Genomic DNA, 21,775 nt, shown 5'->3' on the forward strand with positions numbered 1-21,775 from the left:
TCAATATGTTGTTGGGGTTGTGTCCCCTCTTCTGAGAAGGTTGCCTCCATGTGTGGTTTATGCAGTGTATGGTTTCTGTGCCAACTAGTGTTTGGCACAGAAAACCTAGGATTCCATTAATGGTGGGATATCTACGAAAGAATATCATATTCCACCTCTCCCTTCTTTTTTTCCTTTTTTTTTTTTCCATTTATTTTTTATTTCTTTTCAAAATTTTGGATCCAAACACACTTTTTCCCATGAAAACAAAAATACAGCCATATGTGACGAATGAAAATTGGACGTGTCCCCCAAAAAAAGGGTTTATGCTAGGCTCAGAGGCATCGGTTATAGAGAGCTAAGTTTGGATAAAAGAAGAAAAGTAGAATCCCAATGGGCAGCTCCGGCTTGGTTTGTTGAAGAGACCATCAAAATGATGGTTGATAAATTGCTTCAAAATTTGAACCTTTTCCCCACTGCACTCCCACTCAAAGCATGTGACACATAACCAAGAGACGAGACTGTCAAATTGTTGTCACTTGAGTTTTTCCACTAGGCATTGAAGCATCTTAAACATCAAGTAAAGAAGGTGACACAGGTGGATTTTTTATTATTTTGGGTATCATCTAGAGTGGTTGGAGGCCCCACTCATGCATGATTACCATCCTATCTAATGTATCTCATGCGTCCCCTGCAGGCCGGTTCTTTATCATTGGTCAACCGTCATTCTGTCCTATTCCTATTGAATTTTAAGTTAATAACCATTTGAGGATATTACATAAGATTCCTACTTCCATACCAAATCCTGTGCTTGGAGGCCCCACGTCCAGTCCTATTACTCTCAAGGCTAAGAGTCGAGTGAGTAGGAGTCTTTTGGCAGTCAGTTTAAGAAACACATCCCGCTTAAAAAGTGATTTATATTTGATAAAATTAATGAAACATTTTTAGAATTTAAAAAATTCTTTTATAATGTTAAAAAACACTTAGATGTGTTTTTTTTTTACTTAATTTTAAATAAAATTTTAATGCTTAATAATATTAAATATAAGATTATTTATTTTTATAATATTTTATTTTTATTAAGTATTAAAAAGTAAAGAAAAATCAATATATTGTTTTTTTATTTAAAAAAAATTACATATTTTAACTTTTTTATTCAGTAAAAAGTTTATAATAAGTTATAAAAAAATAGAAAAACAAACGATCTAAATTCTAAAAACAAATTACTTTCAACAAAAAGCAAAAAAAAAAAACACCCTTTTAGTGTTTTCTAAAATTACATTTTATAAATGATTCCTTTAAAAACACAAATATTTTGCAACGTTTACTTGAAACATTTTAATAAAATTATTTTTAGTAAAAATATTTTTTTAAAATTCTTTAGAAAGAAATATAAATGGTTTTTCTAATTTTTAAAAATGCACTCTAAATTTTGCCAAACCCTACCAAATTTTTCTTTGAAAGAGTTTTTTAAAACTAGAATCATGGCGCCTAAGGCACAAAAGTATTCTATAACTTGACTTAATATGCATATCAATTTTATATAATATGATCTAAAATCCAGTCCAGTCAATAAAAAATTTAAATATCAAACATTTAAGACAGTCATTCAATAAAAAAAAATACTATATAAATTTGAATATATAATTAAAAATTTCAATAATAAAAGTGTTTAAAAATGAAAAGTAAAGTAGCACAAGCCCATGTCTTGATAAGCCAAGCAATATGACTGGGGAGAGATTGCGTCTTAAGCCGAGCTTTAAGCGCGCCTTTTAAAACTATGGCTAGAATTGCTTTCTAAACACTATGGGGCATAATGATTAATGATTTGATCTGTACCCTGCCACATATGTTATAAATCTATTTCTTCACTATGTTATAAACAACTAGGTGACCCAATAAAGTGGCATCCCACCGCTAGGAAAGGGGCCTAAAAAATACTGGAGCAAAAAACAGACCCCTCGACTAAGCAGCTGCAAAGAAAAATATACACGCAACATATACCAATCCAAAACACAGGCAATGCAAGTTAATTAAAATAGAAGCTCTAAGTCTGACCCTGAGGTCAACTGTTCAACACAAAATAAATGTGTATATCATGTGGAGTCAACACAAGAAGCAAAATGACATTATTAATACGGATTAAACCAGTAACCATATAAGTCGAAATACCCTGATGCAAACCCCAATGCATCTCTACTCGCAGGCTTTATTATTATCTAACGTGCTTGTTCCCACTTCACAATATCCAAACATTTACCCAGAACATTTTTCCATAACCATTTTAAGATTTGATCCCTTGAGAAAGTTTTAGGCAGCTAAAATAACCTGCCCAAACATCTACCTTACGATATTCACATGCCTGCTGCTTCTCATCGCAATGATCCTCAGTCAAGTAAGAACAGCAAGCACTTCATTCCATGTGAATTCCAATACTGGCACAACCCATGCAATATATCTGCAACAATATATGGCAAACTTATCCAACCAGGTAAGACGCTTTTCATTCAGGCATTTCCCATTTCCCACCCTTTTCCTTCCATAATCTCCATTCACCAGTCTGGAAAGCTCAGCACATGCTGTATAGACAAAATGAAAAACTTATTTAGCACAGTTATTTAGCATTGAAGAAATTCATCAATACTGAATATAAAGAAATGACAATGCACAACTGACAGTGGACCCAAATATGTAACTTCGGATACTGATTGCCCCAATCATAAACAGCTCATATTTTGATTGCATCTTAATTAATCATTGAATGCAGTTCCAACTTCAACACTATAAAATTAGCACATAAATTAACTGACACTTTTGGCACAGAGAAATATATCCACGCTTATTTAGACTTCCAAAATTCCTGTATAACCTAATTGCAACAAGTAAAACATTTTCTAAATACTACTCTTCATTAATCCTGTGCTGAGTTCATCTGTCTTTGATGAATTATCACAGCACTATAGCAAAAAATCTGTCACACCAAAATCAAGATGATAATCCATCCTCTTACTTTTAGAAGACAAATAAAATAGTAAAAATCATCACAGGCATAAAAGTCAATATGGGGTGGGTTGGGGGGGAACATCAAACAATTAGGATCACTGATGAGGACATGCACCCTCTCAATGAAAAAATTAAATTAAAAAAAAAAAAAAACTGCACGGGCATGAATCTGAGTTGCAAAACTACCAATGGATACAACACATGTTTATGCATTTATATTAACCAAGAGCTTGAGGTAGCTGGACAGATAAATAGATTGAAAAAAAAAAAAAAAAACAAGGGAACACAGAGAGTAAGTGACAGACCTGTTAGCAAGCAAGCGCCCGCAACACTCCAAGAACATGCATGGTCCAACAGAAACTTAACAAGACTAGCAGGACTGCAAAGCGGAGGCTGAACTTGGTTGCACCAAGCTACAGGATGCTCACACCAATAGAGCCTTTACAAAACAATAAACAGTAATTAGAAAATCTTGATTAAGGGAAAAAGTACACAATAAAAATGCAATAAGCAGAATCATTTTCACACAAGTCAATCACTACCACCAATTAGACAAGTAAGAAGCAAATAACAGCATTGATGATAAAATCAGAAGGGCAAGAGTATAACCAAGACTCTTACCATCTACACATGTAATGACCTCACACAAAGAATTGGCCTCCCCATAGAGACTGTCCTTGGTGCTGCTCTGGTGGTGCAATAGACTGTTGATTTCCTTTCTGAAGTTGCAGCTGCAGATTCTCGGGAAAGTGGTAATTCTGCCAGCTTTTCTGGTTTTCCATTTGCACTTGAAAAGTAGGAACTTGTTTTCCAGGAAATGGAAAGTTTTGAGTCCCATTCAAGCTGTTAATCTTACTTTCATTTTGGTATGCTTGTGCTGAGTGGTTGATGGAATGGCTGAACCCAATGCCTTGTGTTGAGGATGGCAGCTGATATCCATCAAGCCAGCTATAATCATCCACCACCAGATTTTCATTCTTCAAATTTAAACCAGAGAAGGGCTCCTCCACATTTTTGGGAGGAACAGGGCTAAATCCAGGTGGAGGGCCAGAATGCCTAACAGGTCGGCTCACTGGATTCTTTCTCGAAATTGCTGATGAGGCTGATGAGGGCTTCATTGATAGACCGTCAGAACTGGCTCCTGACAACATAATTGAATCAAACTTGGATGGAATTACAGTTTCAGGGACCTGACCGGGATATATATTGTGAGCACTGATATTGACAGACTGTGGAAAAGGAAGTGAGGGTGTAGCAGCCCTTAAACCTCCTAAACTTTCTTGTAGCTCAGTGTTCATAGAAAGCCCATTCTCCATGAAGCTCAAACCATTCAACCCATTAGTAATAGAAGTTTGTTGCTCCACCAGCCACTTTGATGTGGTTGGTTGCAATGTTTGCAAATGTTGGTGGAAACCATCAGCAAGAGTAGTAAGAGGCCTGGACCCATTCTGCAAATAGAGACCATCATATGGGGCCGAAACAGATGCAATAGGACTTCCCAAGTCAACCTTGCGGGCATCAACACCAGTCCCAAAAGCCTCATGAGAAGTTACCTTTGGAGCAATGACATCAACAAACTTGTCAGCAGCTGATGGTTTGAAGACAATTTCCTCATCCTCTTCTTCTCCTTCCAGGTATAATTGTGGCTTCTGCTGCAAAGTGCTTGAGTTCATATTTTTCTCTTCTGGATGTTCTTGGCCCGCACCATTTACTGCAAGTACTTCAAAAGAACCACTGAATGCAAAGTCATTGGCCATTTGAGGATCAACTCCAATAGAAAATTTCTTCAACTTTGGATCAAAATATATTCCCTGTTGCCCAATCCTAACAATGTTTATAAGAGACTTTCCCGCCGCAATAATCCTCTCAACACGAGCATTTTTATCCTTATTGCCACCGTCACTTCCAAAAGACTGCTTTCTTGAATAATCAAGAATGAGTTGTGCAGGCAGAAGTGGCAAGAATCCTCTTAATTCAAAGTCCTCCCACAATGCAAGCCGGTTGGCAGTCTCACCTTCTTCATACTTACTCATATTGAAGAAACAAATTTCATCCTGATCCTCATTACTGGACGTGAACCCACTCGACAGGAGATTGTTCAAGAACGAAATACAATGGTTCCAAAAGAATGTTCTAGCAGTAGCTTGTTTCTCCTCCACTTCGTTCCCAACTGCAATATCTGGATGACAGGCTAACCACTCCAAAAACACAAGCACACCAGGCAATAGGAAGCTAGCACAAGGATCATGCAACTGTAGGCACCTCTCAAGAATGCAACCCATAAACTCAAAGATAACAGTAAATATATTCTGAAGTAGAACTGAACGTTGTAAGATTTCTGCATAGGACTGATTTTCAGTTTCCCTATTCACATTGTGAACTGCGAATATCAGAATGGCTATAAGTCTGACAGTCATAAGTCTATTTTCAGCGGCACCAGAACCAAAATTGTGCTCCTCTTCAGGTCCAGAAGATAGAAGCTCTAGAAGATTGCCTTTAGCCATGGAGTAAACTTCTTCAAATGTTTCCAAGCTGGAGAAAGATGAACAGTAGAAAAGAGTTACTTCATAATGAAAGGGAGTGTTATACACCTGCCTAATCTAATGTTATATTGAAATACCTTGTGCGTGTGAAAAGGATGCCATTTAGTCGGACAAATCGGATCCGGAATGCCTTAAAAGTTTCACGTACACTGGATGCTCTTTCCTTGACACTACTTACTTCTTTTTTATTATTTTTCAAGGGAGTCCTTGCTTCAGCTTTTCCCCTTCCTTTCCCATTCATTCGCACTGGTGCAATCACTGAAGACGCTTTGGCATCTCCAAGCAGCTGGGAATAACTCTGACGGTTCTGCCAAAAACAAATATAGGTAAATGGTAAACTTGACATGTATGTCGTCTGAAAACCACACCTTTTGCACCATCATGTTCCTTTCTTGAGACTAACATAAATTGCAACACAGAAAACTATCTAGCTAACTTATTTTGATAATGAATCTAACAGTTTGCACAGACAAATATTATTAAAATAATAGCATGTGTGTAAGCATACCTTCTCAAATGCAATAGTCAAGTTTTCTCTTGCAGTTGAGAAAGGATTATCAACTGCCAGACTCCGAAAATAGCGGTAAACAGTCACCAATTCATCACCCGAATAGGAAGCCAATATAGCAAGCTGAGAACAAGGTGATGATAAGTCTATGGAAAAGATTCATGACCATAAGATTATCAAATATGAAGAAATGAAATATGTATAGCAAGCAACAAAATGAATAGAGTGAAAGCACGATAGCAATGTAATAAAAAGAAAAACCTGATGATGTGGGTTGCCACTTGAAGGCCAGAGTGAAGAAGCTTCCATATAATAACTAGATGCTGCTGCATAGTCTCTAGCTTTAGAATCACCATCACCATATAAACCTTTATAACGCGCAAGGTCACCCAGGTAAATCAGACAACGGTGGCAGGAAATCATGCCTTTCTTTATGTCAGCAGATTTATTCCCATCTCTAGACATGACAATCTGATTGTCCTTATCTTCGGAGAAATAACCCAGAGGTAGACCATACTTTGCTCTAATCTTCAACATTAGATCATGGTAAAATCCAGTTGCTTCAGAAAGAAAGGTTTTGAATTGTGCACGAATTTTTCCAATTCGATCAGGTCGTGCAGAACCCTTCAAACTCTGAGAAGTGTTTGAAGCTGATGAAGCCAGAGCAGCACTGAAGTGTGCTCGTAGCTCCTCAATTCGCCTGTAATGCAACTGCCACAAAGCATACTCTATTTCATGCTGTTCAGAGAAAGCATTGTCTTCAAGAATAATCGCTTCATAGTTCTCTCGCATCTGTTGCCATGCATTGGGATCAAAGGAAATTCTTGCTTGGGCAGACCTCCGGCGCTTACTCTCCAACTCTACATTCTATGATAAAAGGCAAATGTCAATAAACTGAGGACCATTTTTTCTTTCAGCAAGAACTGGGGATCAAATTATTGAATTATATTTAGCAATTACTAGCCCAACATAACAGGTTCCTGATTAGAAATCCAATAATAGAGAGCATATGAAACAGGTATAATATACATGTTTTCTAATGCTTCTGTTATTTTTTCCTTCCCCACATCAGAGGTTTTGTATAAAAAAGAGCCTCCACATCTTCCTAGACAATCCCCCACAAAAAAAGAAAAATGAAAAGTCACATTTTTTAGTCTGCTTTCAGAAACATTTTTGTTCTAATGAAAGTACAATATCACAAGCTGAAATTTAAAATGCTTCTTCACTGCATGGCATATTGACTTCTCATACTCTAAAGTAGACACAAACAAATTGTTTTTTTTTTTTTTTTAAGAAGTGTTTAAAAATAGAGAATTCTGAGATCGCATGAAAACATATCATAACAAAGACCAGAACAAAAAATATTGGAGTTTCCAGAAATTAAATAGCTAAGCATTTCTGCCCAGCTCAGTAGTACTTAGTTAGACAAATAACTCCTAGCACAAAGACCAAAAGTTCAACAGTTAGTTAACAATACACATGCAGTGTGTAGATAACAAAAATAACATGCTAGGATAATTTCAGCAAATATTGCCACGAAAAAATATCCGAAGAACTAAATTAAAAGAACATCAAGTAAAAATCTGTTCCATGAATGAGATATAAAGATAAGACAGTTTTTTTGTGTATGTTTTCTCAATATGTCCTTATCATTCAACAGGATGATGTTACTGAAGGAGGAGGAGGATGCATATCAAAAGAATGGAACAATATAAGCTATTACTGTTATGTTAAAACTTAAAACATATGCTTAAGTTCATAATGCTCAATAAAATTCCTTAATAATGATTAATCAATGACTAATGAGGAGTTCTGTCACTTGAGCAAATTACATTCCAACTTTTTTTTTTTTGGGACAAGTAAATAGAGAGAATATATTAAAAGCCAACGAGACACAACAAAGTACACACAAAGTATACAATAAAGGCTAGTAGGTTAGCAATAGAGAAAAGAAATGCAAAAACCATCCACCCCCACAACAAACAGAACCCCACATCCTAAAAAACCACTAAGGAAGAGAAAACACCCATAAGCAATTCCCTAAAAACCAGAAGCACAACTGCAGAAAGAAAAAACATCCACACAACATAAGATATTAAACCCCATTGCTCCTACGCTTTCCCTTAACCAAAAAGGGAGAGCTACTATAATTAACTGAGCATTCCAATTTAGAAATTTCCCTCTCAACACGAGATGACGAAAATGCTTTCCTCTTTCCCCCTGAGATTTTCACCCCGCACTCTTTTCTAGCCTCCATTTTCCCGAGGAGGGAGGTAATTTCCTTCTTGAATCCCGCCACATGCATCCCCAAAAAACTACTAAACTAGGCAAACTTACAGGGAAGGCTTTCGAAAAATACTATCTCCCCTACCAAATCACGATTGGTCTCCAAGAGCCTAAAATCCTCCACATCCTCAGCCCTAACCGCTAAATCCCTTCCCAAAATACCCTTTTCTGCACTTCCCATTAGGTCCAATAACCTTCCATCTTGGAGCAACATCCTTAGAGGCTGAGAACCGGAACACAAGGAGGACTCAACCTTAGACAAGTGAGCAATTGCACTACCACAAAAGGGCAAACCAACTGGAGTGTAAGGAAGAGAATAAGGGAATGATGAAGGCCTTCCTTCAAAATCAGTAGCTTCGTCGACTCCCGAGACCCTCACCTATGGACCTTGAGACACCGCCTTTAGAAAGGGATCAAAGAACTCCAAAGGATTAGCAATGAACCCCCTCTTTTCCTTTTTTACTAGAATCACTCGAAAAGCCCACTTGGGACCTTTTTACCCATATTTTCCAAAGGGGTGGAGGTTAGATCTTTGGGACGCCCCAATGGTAAGCTCAAAAGACCTGGTCCACCAAGGCAACCTTTAGATGAGCCAAATCCCCTCACAATGGGTTGTCCCAAGAAGATGTTAGGGCCCCTTTCACCAACTTATCTTTTTGGAACAAGTGACCCGCCAACCCACTAGGGGGCCCAAGAAGCCCACCTAAGGGGCTTTTGACCCTGTTTGAAAAAACTGACAACCCACAAATGTGCGCAGAGAGGCCAGGCTCGACACCTGACACTTGCACCACCTCACCAACACGTTTCCTCCCTTCCTGCCCCACGCTTCACATGCCCTCCCTTCCTTTCATTCCTGACTATAGGAAAACTGCACCTCCCCTTGGAAACCACCCTTGACAGTCATGGCAATACCTCCTACCATAAATGGACGGCAAAAACGACTTTTCTATCTACCACAAACAATTGGCTTGGGATATTGAATTCGTGATCTAGCCCATTTCAGATAACACTTACTCCTCTGTATCCATGTCTACCACAACAAATCCTCCACGAGCCTCGCCCAACCTCCTGAAAAAAGCTTTTCCCCACAGATGCACTAGTAGTTCCAAAACCCTCACCCACGCTGGCATTTTCTCTTAAACAACCAACCTTTGGCCTCCACCCTCCAATTGCATTTTTCTTTCCTCAACCAGAATAGGCCCCAAAAGCAAGACCCTTTTAGCTTCAAAAAAATCTTCAAACTCAAATAAAATGAGAGATTCTCCCAACAAACACAAATTTAACTCCCCTTTCAATCCCCAAGCCTACCTAGCCCAAGAATACAATGATTTTAAAACCAGCAGACGACTCAAGGAGCATCCCATCTCCCCACCAAACACTTCTTGAGAGTCTAAATTGCTCAAAACCTCCTTTGTCTTGATCTCAATCCACATTGCCTCCCCCACCTCCCCTTACTTCTTTTCAACAACTTTGCAAACGAGGCCAGGTTTAAAATAACATCTCCTCCATTTTTTACTTTTTCCTCCCGAAACTTGACAAACTCCTTAAGAACCTTCAAAGACCACCCAAAAGCAATCCCAATGCTCCTAAGCTTGGATGCAAGGATCTTCCAATCCCCTAGGAACTCCTTTTTACCCTCCGGAAAAACTAAGGAGAATCTTTTCTCCTTTTTGTTCAAAGCTGAGGAAAGCAAAAACCTTCCAACTTTATTGTTGTGTAGCTCAAGTTTGGAGACCGTTCCTCCTTTCTTCCACACCCTTCCAAAAAAATCACAAAACTTCCCATTACAACAAATTTCCACCCACTCTAAAAGCCCAACAAGACCCCTCTCATCGAACTTAATCCAAGAGGAAAACCCTTTGCCCCTCTCCAATATCTTCCCTACCTCCTTACCTTTTACTATATCTAGCGAGATTTCAAAGGTTTTCAACTCCACTACAAACCAACAAGAACCTCTCCAAGAGAGCTCAAATCAGCATTTTCCTCCATTGCTTAGACGTAACAATCTTACCAAAACCAGCAATGCTCCTCCATTGATTCACCGGTTGCCCAACTAAGACTGGTAGAATTTTCCATTTCCTTAGAAATGTTGTTGAAGTAGAAGAAAAGTAGAAAAGACAGCAAGAATGTTAGCAAAGGCAGGAGCCTCGACTGCAGAGGATACATTCCACCCAATTAACCAGTTATATCTCAAATATATTACTAATTATACATCAAAACCAAATAGAACTAATAAATTGCACAACATTATTGAAGCACAGAATCCTCAAAATTCAAATAAAACCAAAGGATATACCTTGTTGAAAAGACGTTGAACACGCTCCCTTGATTGAATATCCAAATTGTTATCCATCGGAATAGTCATCATCCATCAAGAGTGTGCCACAAACTTCAAATCCAAATGTTGCAGCTTCAGTAGGAACAAAAAACATTTAATCTGCAAAGAAACTACATGCATACATAACAGTTTGATAAAAAAATGATATCTAGAACAAAGAAAAAAAAAGCAAGACAAAAAAAATCATATCTATAACAAAGACAAACAAAGCAAGAAAAAATAAATATAAAATGGATGGACAAACAGCATTTCTATCTTGATAAGCAGCTATTGCCAAATAATATATGTAAAAAAGGCAGATCAAAATTATGGAACAAAAATATCGATCTGATGTCCAAAAAGTTACTGAAAAGAATTATCATTGCCACTGGAAGAGTCAGAAATGTAGGGCAAAGGGGCCAAAATTGAAAAAAAAATTGTTTAGGGTGGCGGGGGGTACAATCTGTCTTCAAGGTGCAAATTTGGCTCCATGGTTAAGCCTTTTTTACCTTTAAATTTGTCTTCGTAGCTTAATGACTTAGTGGAAACTTAGTTTTTCAGGGGGGCACTTGGCCCCCCGGGCATATGCTGGCTCCACCAGTGATCATTGCTCTATGGATTGGCATCAATTTGTGCTGTCTACCAAATTTGCAACTTCTTTTTACCTAAAAAAATCTTGTACCATGTGTTTATTCCCATAAATTCAGTGTTCATCTAAATCAAATTACGTTGCTCAGCAGTTTCCTTTTGTGTAAAACACAAACCAACTTAAACAGTAAGTGGTCTATATAAATGTTAAAGCTAGGGGCCTTGTGACAACAAACAGTAAGTTTCCAAATACAGCTTTAGAAATTGCGAGGAAATTTCACCATCATTTAGACTCACATTACATATTGACATGTTAACATCATAGTTTTAAAGGCGCAAGGTGCACCTAAGTTGCAAAAGTATCCTATAGCTTAGGCACAAGGCGCAACACAAAGTGCGCACCTGAGTGAAGTGAAACCGGACCTAGTATGCATATCAATTTTATAAAATATGATCCAAATTCCAATCCAATCAAAAAAAAATTTATGATTTCAAACATTTAAAAGAAGCATTAAAAAAAAGTAATAAAATTATATAAATTTCAATATACAATTAGAAATTTCAAGGATAAAAGTGTTTAAAAATGAAAAGTAAAGTAGACAAGGCGCGCCTTTTCAACAAGGTGCATGTCTTAGCAAGCAAGGCGCTATAGCTAGCGAGTGTTTGTGCCTTGAGCCTAGGCGCGCTTTAAGCATGCTATTTAAAACTATGATTAACATGATTTAGATGCATAGAAATTATGCAAAGATAATACATACAAACATCATGCTTTGTCAAATTACCGCCACACAACCAACTTTTTTCCCCATCTAATGCATGGGACAGATTTGAAGTTAAGTTAGTCTACTAAATCCATGTAGTTCATATGGATGCTGAACCAAAGATTAAGTTTTAACCAGCAGGTGGTAATCAATATACAGGTCACGAGAAAACAATAATTAACATATTAAAGCATATTTCTTCTTTTTGTTATTAAGTTTTGAACAGCAGGTGGAGATCAATAGAAGGGATAAGTCTCACAGGCAAAACAATAAATAACTTTATCAAAACATATTTCTTCTTTCCATTTTCAGTAAATTGCACATAAGAGCCCCTTTTTTCCACTCAAGAGGACTTAGCTAAAACTCTCATAAAAATGAAACCTGACCTAGGTAATATAAAATATCTTCCCTGCCAAAAATTGCATCAAATGGGCTACGAGAATCTAAACCCTGATGCAAACTTCCCATGATCATCCAATACCCATTATTTCTTATTTTCTTTTTCATTAATTTCTCTATTTCTAAACAGAATTAAAAAAAAAAAAGTATTTGATTTATAACTGGATTTTATTTTTTTTTACTTATGGTACACCCCACCCAAATCAGCATAGTTTTTTGTTTTACACCTCATAACTCTTCCTCAGTCAAGCTTGGGCAGAATAGTAGAGCAAGTACAATTATTAGTAGCATGGCAAAAAATGTTGGAGTTACCCTTTCTATCTAGTAAAAAAACGTGATGTTAAGAAAAGATCTTTTGCAGGAAGGTTGACTATTCCAGTGTGGCTGATCATCCTCTTGGACCAGCTATGGATCATCATTTTGGTAAGCTATTGTCTCACCAATTAGCTAATCAGTCGGGCGGATTCCTCCTTTTGCACCTCAGCCAGCGGGGTATTAGCAGCCATTTCCAGCTGTTGTTCCCCTCTCAAGGACAGGTTCTTACACAGTACTTACCTGCCTGCAGATCAAGAATTCTCACTATTTCTTAGATTCATGGACCCAATTCACTTCAGTGGGATTTTTCATTGAAATGTTTTGATATATGGGATGAATTTTTTAATTTGTTACTTGCTTTGTTACTGTGAGTAGATTTCCATATGCATAAAAGACCATTTTTGCCGACAACAACAGTTTCCGTTTCCTATTGGGCTATGTTTGCAGAAAGAAAGGCAATCTGATCCACATTCAAATCAGAGGCTTTCCGAGACAAACACTGCAAAATTTCTATAAATTCAAATTCAAAGCCTTATGAGGTTGGATCAAAACAATCCCAAACAAACCGAACAACACCATATGATAGGTCATATACATGCACGCATCCATCCATGAACATATAGACGCATGCATTCATGCACATACATGTATAGGGATTGAAGCAAACGAGGCAATTATAAAAACCAACATCAGAACAAGATGGTATCGCCAAAACCCTAATCAAGGAATCCGTCAATCCAGATGATTCAACGATCTTCCCAACTTCGAATCGGAACAATAAATTAAAAACTTACCAAAAACGATAAGAAAACTGGATACAAAATTGACCAATCGACAAAAAATAAAAACCCTAATTGTAGGATTTGATCAGTTTAATGCACTGAGCATATACAGACTAGATATAATATTCCAAAAAATGAAAACGAAAAGAAAAACTATAATAGAGAGAGAGATTTACCTTTGTGGGATAGGATCTGCAGAGATCGCCAAGACCGGAGAACGAATCGGTACCGATGCCGGAGGCTGAATGGGTTTTTATGGGTTTGGTCGACGCGGCTCTGACCCCAGGACTCCCTTGCCTATATTTAAACCTTCCCTTTCTTTGCTTTCTCGTCTATTAATTTCGGCCCAAGTCTATGAAAAAGAAAAACCTAGAAGTAGGTTTTATTTAAATATTAAAATAAATAAAAATATTTTTTTAAATAATAAATGTGCTCAAAGAACCCTTTGTTATTTTATTCCTCAGTCACAATTTTGTGAATTTACAAAAAAAGATTTAAAAAAACGTTTTAAAATTGGTGATATTGACATAATTACCCTTCTAAACTCATGGATATAATTTATTTTCTTTATGAATTTTAATTAAATATTTTCAAATACGAATCAATTTTATTCCAATTTTTGGAAAAAAAGAAGAAGGTTTTATCTCGCTTTTGACGATGACAGGTGATATAGAGATGATATGACGTGGAATGTTTTTCACGGCCATCAATGAGGTGGGCTTCATGGGCCTGTGTCATGCATGGTTTTGTTTCTGTGGGCCCTCACGGCCCTACATGTGTATATATATTCCCTTCGCAGACTTCCAAGCCCATTTAACTTTGGGCCCACCAAATTAGACCAACCAAGCGGACCGTATGTCAACCCAAAAGAGGCCGTCTGTCCACAGCAGTTAATAAATATAATATCACGATATTGTTTACTTAGCAGTATGATATCATAAATTTTTAATATTTAATCATTAGTATTATTAACAATATAAATAAAAATTATACTTTTTGATAAAATAAATGTTTGTTGCAGAACTTGAAATGTTTTTAATTTACATTTTTGATGATTTTAAATATGTTTTAAAAATAATTTTTGTACATAATATCTTATTTTAAATTATTTTTCATATTTCTATAACTATTTTTTAAAAATTCACCATAAAACAAATAAAAAAATGGAATTTTATATTTTATAGAATACAAAACTATTTTTCATTTTATAAATATATAATATAACATGATTTTCTTTTTGTTTTTCTCCTGTCGTATAAAATTATTTTTGGAATTTTATATTTTATAGAATATAAAACTATTTTTCATTTTATAAATATATAATATAACATGATTTTCTTTTTGTTTTTCTCATGTCGTATAAAATTATTTTTGGAACAGTTACAAACAAAACAAGAATTATGATCTTATTTGATAATTGTTTTTAAAAACGGTTTTTAAAAATTATTATTTGATATTTTATAAAATAAAAAATTTGTTTAAAAAAATTAAATATTTTTTAAATTTATTTTTATATTTTAATATGTTTTAAAAATTAATTTTATATCAAATGTTTCATTTTTAATAATTATTCATGCTTTTATAACTATTTTTTAAAAAATATTCTCAAAAAACTAAGTAAAAATAATAAAAAATAACTAAAATATGTTTTTTTAAATACTATATTTTGTGGTTTAATAATAATAAAAAATAAAAATAGGTTATAGTTATGAAACATATTTTCTTTTCTTTTTTTGGTTATAAATAACAAAAAACTGTCAAAATCATCATAAAAAAAGTTGCAAAATTAACTTTATATCATTATTTTTTATTAAAATATCTTACACCCAAAGGGGTTAAAAGTGCTTAAAAAAAAACAGTTTCTAATTATTTAACCTATATTTTTTTTATAAATAATCAAAAAATATTATCAGTTACCAAATAGACTATATATTACTATTTTTTATTAAATTATCTTACACCCAAATGGGTTAAGAGCCCGTTTGGTAGTGATTCTAGTGGAAGTGTTTTTATTTGAAGTGTTTTCTGCTATAGTGTTTCTATAAAAAACACTTTTATGATAATCAGAAAAAATGATTCTAAAGTGTTTTTGATAATATATTGTATAAATATAAAAACACTTTTAATATTAATAAATTACCAAAAAGGACATACAATTTTAATTAAAAAAAATAGTATGATAAACAAAAAAAACTTTTTATTAATGAAAAAACATCTAAATCACTAAAAAAATAACATTGAATAAAAGATAATTTTAAAATTAAAACAATATATGATTACCTATTAATTTCTAAAAAAAAAAAAAACTTTTCTAATTAAAAATAATAATTTTTTTATCACTATACTAAATTTTAAAAAATATTTACAAAAAACATCTAAATCAATAAAAAAAAACATTGAATAAAAGATAATTTTAAAAGTAAAACAATATATGACCACCTATTAATTTTTTTTAAAAAAAATATTTTTCTAATTGATTTATCACTGGGGGGCATTTTTGAAATATTTCAAAAAAATTGAAGTGTTTTTTTTAAAAAAAACACCTGTCAAGTAATTCTCTAAAAATCACTTCAAGTGTTTTTTCAGATTTTCAAAAGTGTTTTTTAAAATTTGCCAAACACTTTATTTTTATCCCAAAAACACTTAAAAGTGTTTTTAAGGATAGAAACATTTTTAAAAATCACTGCCTAACGGGCTCTAAAAATAGATGGGAAAAGGAACGTTGCTTTTTATATTTTATTGTAACCTCTGAGAAAGGATTTGTGGATGAAGGTCATGTGGTACTGATAATTTGATAAGGTTTAGGAGAGAAGTCTGAATAAGAAACAAAAAAAAAAAAAAAACGTGACCCACCCAAAAGGGCCAATAGATAGCAAATGGTGGGGCGTACTCTTTCCTATCCCTTAATGGATGGTAGGTCGGCTTTTAGGAGGTTCCAAAAGCCAGAATTGAAAACGACTGGAGGCCACCCCGCATCACCTTTGAAGTGAAATTCTCCCACAGCACTAGTAGGGAGTTGCCAGGATGACTTCCATGTCATTTGGAATTGGTTACTGCATTCGTGGCACAGTTTGGATGAATGAGCGATGACCGATGAACGGTTAAGATACAATACCCAAATCCGACCACTTTCTGCCGGTATCTATGTCTGTCCCACAACCGTAAAGAGAAAGACAATTCGTCATGTGACTACCAAACACACGTTTCCATCCCAAAGGAACCGGTTGTTACCAGTCATTGCCAAACGCCACCCGTTAGATGACTCAGCACGTTACTGGCAAATGGCGGTAGGTCAAGCCTAAGATACCAAATCACGAGCTTTCTCTCTACCTTTTGCTTAGGTGGACAAAAAGGTCAACGAATCTCTCATAAATCGAATAAACTGGAATCCCACAGTTTATTACATGAGTATTTGCAAATCTGCAATGATTGGATTCGATTTTTCACTTTATTCAAACTAATATAAATATTAAAATAATTTATTTTTGGATTAAATCTTACTATTTATGGGCAAAATAATCGAAAATTTTTATGCACTCCTTATTACACGTGGAAATCATAAAAATAAATAAACAACATAATAAAATAATAAAAACTCAATCTGACACCATCGGAAATCGAAAAATTTTAAGCACTCCTTATGACACGTGAAAATGATAAAAAACAGATAAATAACTAACTAAATTAATTTAAAATTCAAAAAAGTAATAAATACATATATATACTAATTTAATACTCCTTATTACCGTGGAAATAATAAAAAATGATAAATAACATAATTAAATAATTTTAAAATACAAAAAAGTAATAAATATATATGCATACTAATATTAATATTAAAATAATTTAATTACAGATTATCACGACAACATTTAAAATAACAAAAACTCAATTTGACACGTCAATTTCTCTTCAAGAAAAATTCAATGATATCAATAGGACGGTTTTATTGACCATTTGAGCATGCTGATGAGAATCATCAAATGACAACGACGCACATTATTTTTTCCAAAAAACGGGGGTTCGGCTATGCGGAATACGTGAAGTCCACCGTCCACTTAGGATCGATGTTAAAAACTTTCAATACATAAAGATCATCACGTGGCAAGTCCATCACCGCAAGATTAAGATAACACCATTTGGTACCGCAAATCATAGAACGAGGGATGCCCCGACTCATATCCGAACGGTCACATTTCGTAGGTGTAGGAAAAAAGGGTGCACCACGATACAAGAGGATTGGGATTTTGGTCTGTACATCAATCAAAGAAGAAGAAGTAGACGCGAGAGAGGCGGGTGGTTCCGAGCCCCTCGCTCTTTTATCTTCACATCCATTTTCTTCCTTCTCCACACGATCCTCTTATTCTATTTCTCTCTCCGGGTTGTTCTCTCTCCAGAATCAGCCATGTCTCTCCACTCTTTCTCTCCCACTTCTCAGCTTCTTCACTCCAATGTCTTTCCCGCCGCTCAATCTCCGCCGCCAACTTCAGTTTTTGCCACGAACAAGGGCATCATTCTCGCTGATTTTGTTGGGCTGTACTGTAAATCGCGGCGTGCGCGCCCGAGAATAGGAGTCTCCGGCCACCGGAGATTTCACAAATTCTCGGCCGGTAAGTTTGGTACGATCAACGCGGTTCTGGATCTTGATCGTATCAAGAACGCGGCGGAGCAATCGAGTTCACGCTCCGATTCAAAACCCAAGGTGTGTGAGTCGCGGTTGGCATTTTTTGGAGTAGTTTTCTTGCTTCCTTGAGTTTACTTTTTGAAAGCAATAAAAGTTGTTTCAAAATCGTAACCGAATACTATATTTAAGCCCAGTTCCAACCGGTTCTTGATTGTTTTTAAGAGTAATTTTTCGTGTTTGATTATAGAATATAACACTTTAGGTTAAAGACATTAAAATGTTTAAAACTCAGAAAGCGGGTTCCACTGGGATGTTCTTGAGCTTAAAAGGATTTCATGGCGCTTCACTAAAAGTTGCCAATGTGCCAAACGGACCCTCAGCGTTAAGAAAAGCGTGAAGTTTTCTATTTATGCTATGCGTGTGCGTGTGCGTGCGTGGTTGAAATTTTAACTTTATAACTAATTTTTCTGTCATTTTTTTATGGTCCTGATCCATATTACTTTCGATTTTGTAGCTAAATTTGAATTTCGAATTAGCAACTCCAATAATTTGAAATGGATGGTCCTTAACATGTGGACAATCAGGTGTTGGGTATTTCTTGAATTTGGATAGTCTTATTTCCACTTTCAATAAGATAAAAGATCAAGATCAAGATTGTATATTGTATTGTTATGACTGATTTTGCTTTACTTATGTATTGAAATGACTATTTGAACTCTAAGGTCCTCAATGTGTAGTAAACAGCCTGTTATGTCTGTTTCTTGGATGTAACGGACTAGATTCCAACTAACATAAAAGGTGAAAATAATATGTTATCTAATTCTAAGTTTTGAAATTTTAGTGCCTTGCTAATTTTGTTTGTTATTTTATGGTTCTAATTCAAATGCCTTTTGATCTTATAGCGGATTTTGGCTTTTGTATTAGCAACATTAGTATTTTAGATAGATCCTTAAACATAGTGAACAATCAGGTGTTGGGTAATTTTAGAACATAGATGGACTAGATTCCAATTACAATCAAAGGTCAAAATGGTGTGCTATTTAGTTTTGGACTTTAAAATTTTAGCATTGTGACAATTTTTTCTTTGCTATTTTTATGGTTTTAATTTTAATGGCTTCTGAAATTTTAGCAGATTTTGAAATTTCTGTTAGCAATTTTGATAAGGTCCTTAATATGCAGTGAACAATAGGGTATTGGTTGTTTCTTGAATGTCAATGGACTAGATTCTGATGAAGATAAAGGTTCAAATAATATGCCATTCAATTCTGAGCTTGGATCTTTTAGTTTTATCATTAATTTTTTACTTCATTATTTTTATTGTTTGTATTCAAATGGCTTTTGAATTTGCAGCAGATTTTGAATTTTTGATTAGCTACTTTGATAACTTAAGCTTTTTGGCAGTATATCCTTAACATGTAGTAAACGATTGTTGGGTGTGTCTTTAATTTAGTGGGACTAACTTCTGATGAAGATAAAAGGTTAAACTACTACACTATTCAATTCTGGGTTTGTAAGTTAATAATGCACTTTCAGGTCCATAAAGGAATCTATGGGCAATTTAAGTGGGGTGTTTGACTGCACCCAAGTGCTGCTACTGAAATTTAACATGGTTGAAGAATCTGTCCTACTAAATAGAGGACAGTCATTCCTGCAATATTTTCCTGAGAGAAGAGCAGGATGTTTCTTGCTTTGATGGTTGTATGTGAGACACTATGGGCATGGTCTGCATCTCCTTTGTCAAACACTAGTTTTGACACCCCAAAAAGAGCCAATCTTAATCTATTTAGAGGATTTGAAAGGAATAGTTAATTTCACCTTTTTCATTGGGGGTTTGTTTTGAAGTTGTACCTTGTTCATTAGTTGTATCCAGTATTCTTCCTTATATGCTTATGAAAACAATCCAAGTAAATGTATTATTTTACATCAGATTAAATTCACAAGCATGAACTTCTGTAACTGTGTCTGTGTAGATTTTGGGGACTTCCTATTCCTTCACCTGTGTCTGTGTTGGAACATAAAATTTTTGTCTGCCTCTAAATTATAACTCATGAGATATGATGCTGATTGAGTGTGGATGGGAAAAGTCACATCTCCCTGTGTCTTTTTTGCCCCTTTTCTTCCTGACCATAAATATGTAAGTACTAAACTTTCTATGATCACAGATACAAGTACTTGTAGAGCAGTTCTCATTTGGTAGTGTTTCTCTATGATGATCCCATTATTATCTTGCTAAACTTCCAGTAGATTGCAAGTTATGCCCAAAATTTGATCCCTTTGTAGCAAGAAAATTTCTGGAAGAGCTCAAGCTCATGTTTTTTGTGCTTTGGAACTAAACCTGAAAATGTTATGCTAATCATCACCAATCGTGAGAAGGGAGGTTAATGGAATGGTTGTTTTATTTTTTTTACTTGACCTATCTGAAATGAAGTCTTATTGGGGCAAGGATTTTCACCCTGATTTTGTGAAAATATTAATCTTTAAAAAGGGCAACTTAGAGGCTGGGATCTTTATCCTGGTTTTCTGAAAATTTTGATCTTTAGAAGGGGCAGTGGCATTGAAGATAAATGTTGGGACTTTGGGAACCTGACCATACTACAATAGGGCTGGTGATACTGTTGGCAGTTAGATGTTGAAAGTTAGATTCTTGCAATTGATCTTTGGGTTAAAAAAAAAAATTTCTCTCACTTGATATATATGGTCTATGGTTAATTCCTGCAGTCTTTTTAAGCAAGATGAGAAATCTGCTAACTGTATTCTCTTTCTGTTAATGCCACTTTGTCTTGTTGGCATGGTAATTCTATTGGTAAAGGCAGCAGGAGGGTATTGAGTTGGCTCCATTGTGCCTGTTTTTCTGTATCTGGAAAGAGTGGGAAATGTGTGATCTCTAAAGGTTGAGATCACACATTTAGGGGTTGGAAGTTTGACTTTTTTAGATTTTATTGACAGCCTGGGTAGCAGTTGAGGCCTGATTTTGCCTATTATAGTTTCTTTTCTTTGTTTTTGTACTCCTTCTATAGTTCCTACATTCCAGAATTGAGTCTCTATTTTATTTAGGTTCTCTTTTTTAGACTCTTATTTGCCTATTAAAAAAAGGAAAAATAAAAAAACCCCCATAAAATTAATAACACAAGTTTAACTAGAATAATAGTTTTGGATGGGCACAGTAGCTGATATCTGAATTGATGTTCATATATTTTTTATAAAATGTATAAGAGGTTCATTATTCGTAAATGAATTCCAAGAATTTGAGCAATAAGTTAAAAGAATCAGGTATTGCATAGGTTTTCATATAGCTGAATAGAAGTTTAAGAAAAGGCCAAAACATAGAATCGTCAACTTTAACCTAACAAGGTTACCAGAGATGATATCCCCCATAATCTGACCATCATGTCCTGCTCATTCATTTCAGGTCTATTTAGAATTGTCATAGTTGAAAACCTATCTCTTCGGTTCTTGGGTCTATTTATCCTTTCTCTTGGAATCTAAACTTTTGTCACAATCTTTCGGATCTTGAGATAGAAGATCTTGAAAGACTCATGTCCTCTCTTTCTCACTTGCACTTACCTCCATTTGGTCCTGATTCGAGAGCTTGGTCCCCATATTCTTCAGGTTGTTCTTTTCAATCATGTTCAATCATATTGATCTAACTCCATCATTCCCTATTGATTTT

At 35.1% G+C, this 21,775-nt stretch overlaps 2 protein-coding genes across 5 annotated transcripts in view; one reads left to right on the plus strand and one right to left on the minus strand.

The window, feature by feature from the left end:
* Nucleotides 1–1,980: 1,980 nt before the first annotated feature.
* Nucleotides 1,981–13,899, minus strand: LOC100264171 (nonsense-mediated mRNA decay factor SMG7). Of its 4 annotated transcripts, none has more exons than XM_010655666.3 (8): nucleotides 13,658–13,899; nucleotides 10,616–10,729; nucleotides 6,295–6,900; nucleotides 6,034–6,156; nucleotides 5,603–5,832; nucleotides 3,604–5,514; nucleotides 3,288–3,421; nucleotides 1,981–2,558 (listed from the first exon to the last, which is right to left on the minus strand). In XM_010655666.3, the coding sequence occupies exons 2-6, from the start codon at nucleotides 10,685–10,687 to the stop codon at nucleotides 3,624–3,626; spliced, it is 2,922 nt and encodes a 973-aa protein (XP_010653968.1). In that variant the 5' UTR covers nucleotides 10,688–10,729; nucleotides 13,658–13,899; the 3' UTR covers nucleotides 1,981–2,558; nucleotides 3,288–3,421; nucleotides 3,604–3,623. The 4 variants fall into 4 exon arrangements, with proteins under 4 accessions (XP_010653968.1, XP_010653966.1, XP_010653967.1 ...); XM_010655664.3 differs by having other exon boundaries at nucleotides 10,616–10,767; XM_010655665.3 differs by having other exon boundaries at nucleotides 10,616–10,756; nucleotides 13,658–13,844.
* Nucleotides 13,900–17,744: 3,845 nt separating this feature from the next.
* LOC100233082 (ferredoxin-dependent glutamate synthase, chloroplastic) overlaps nucleotides 17,745–21,775 on the plus strand; it is a 47,653-nt gene continuing 43,622 nt past the window's right edge. Inside the window, exon 1 of the mRNA XM_002267020.4 lies at nucleotides 17,745–18,183. Coding sequence (XP_002267056.1) covers nucleotides 17,887–18,183 — 297 coding nt within the window. The 5' untranslated portion in view covers nucleotides 17,745–17,886. The remainder of the gene's footprint in view (nucleotides 18,184–21,775) is intronic.

Source organism: Vitis vinifera, chromosome 8, assembly GCF_030704535.1.
Source record: "Vitis vinifera cultivar Pinot Noir 40024 chromosome 8, ASM3070453v1".
NCBI classification, from domain to species: Eukaryota; Viridiplantae; Streptophyta; class Magnoliopsida; order Vitales; family Vitaceae; genus Vitis; species Vitis vinifera.

Excerpts from the sequence above, each read along its gene's own strand:
- LOC100264171 (XM_010655666.3), bottom strand. The coding sequence starts at position 10,687 with ATGATGACTATTCCGATGGATAACAATTTGGATATTCAATCAAGGGAG. Across the intron at positions 6,901-10,615 it reads TTCAACGTCTTTTCAACAAG|AATGTAGAGTTGGAGAGTAA; the intron begins GTATATCCTTTG and ends CTTTTATCATAG. Across the intron at positions 6,157-6,294 it reads GTGGCAACCCACATCATCAG|CTTGCTATATTGGCTTCCTA; the intron begins GTTTTTCTTTTT and ends CCTTGTTCTCAG.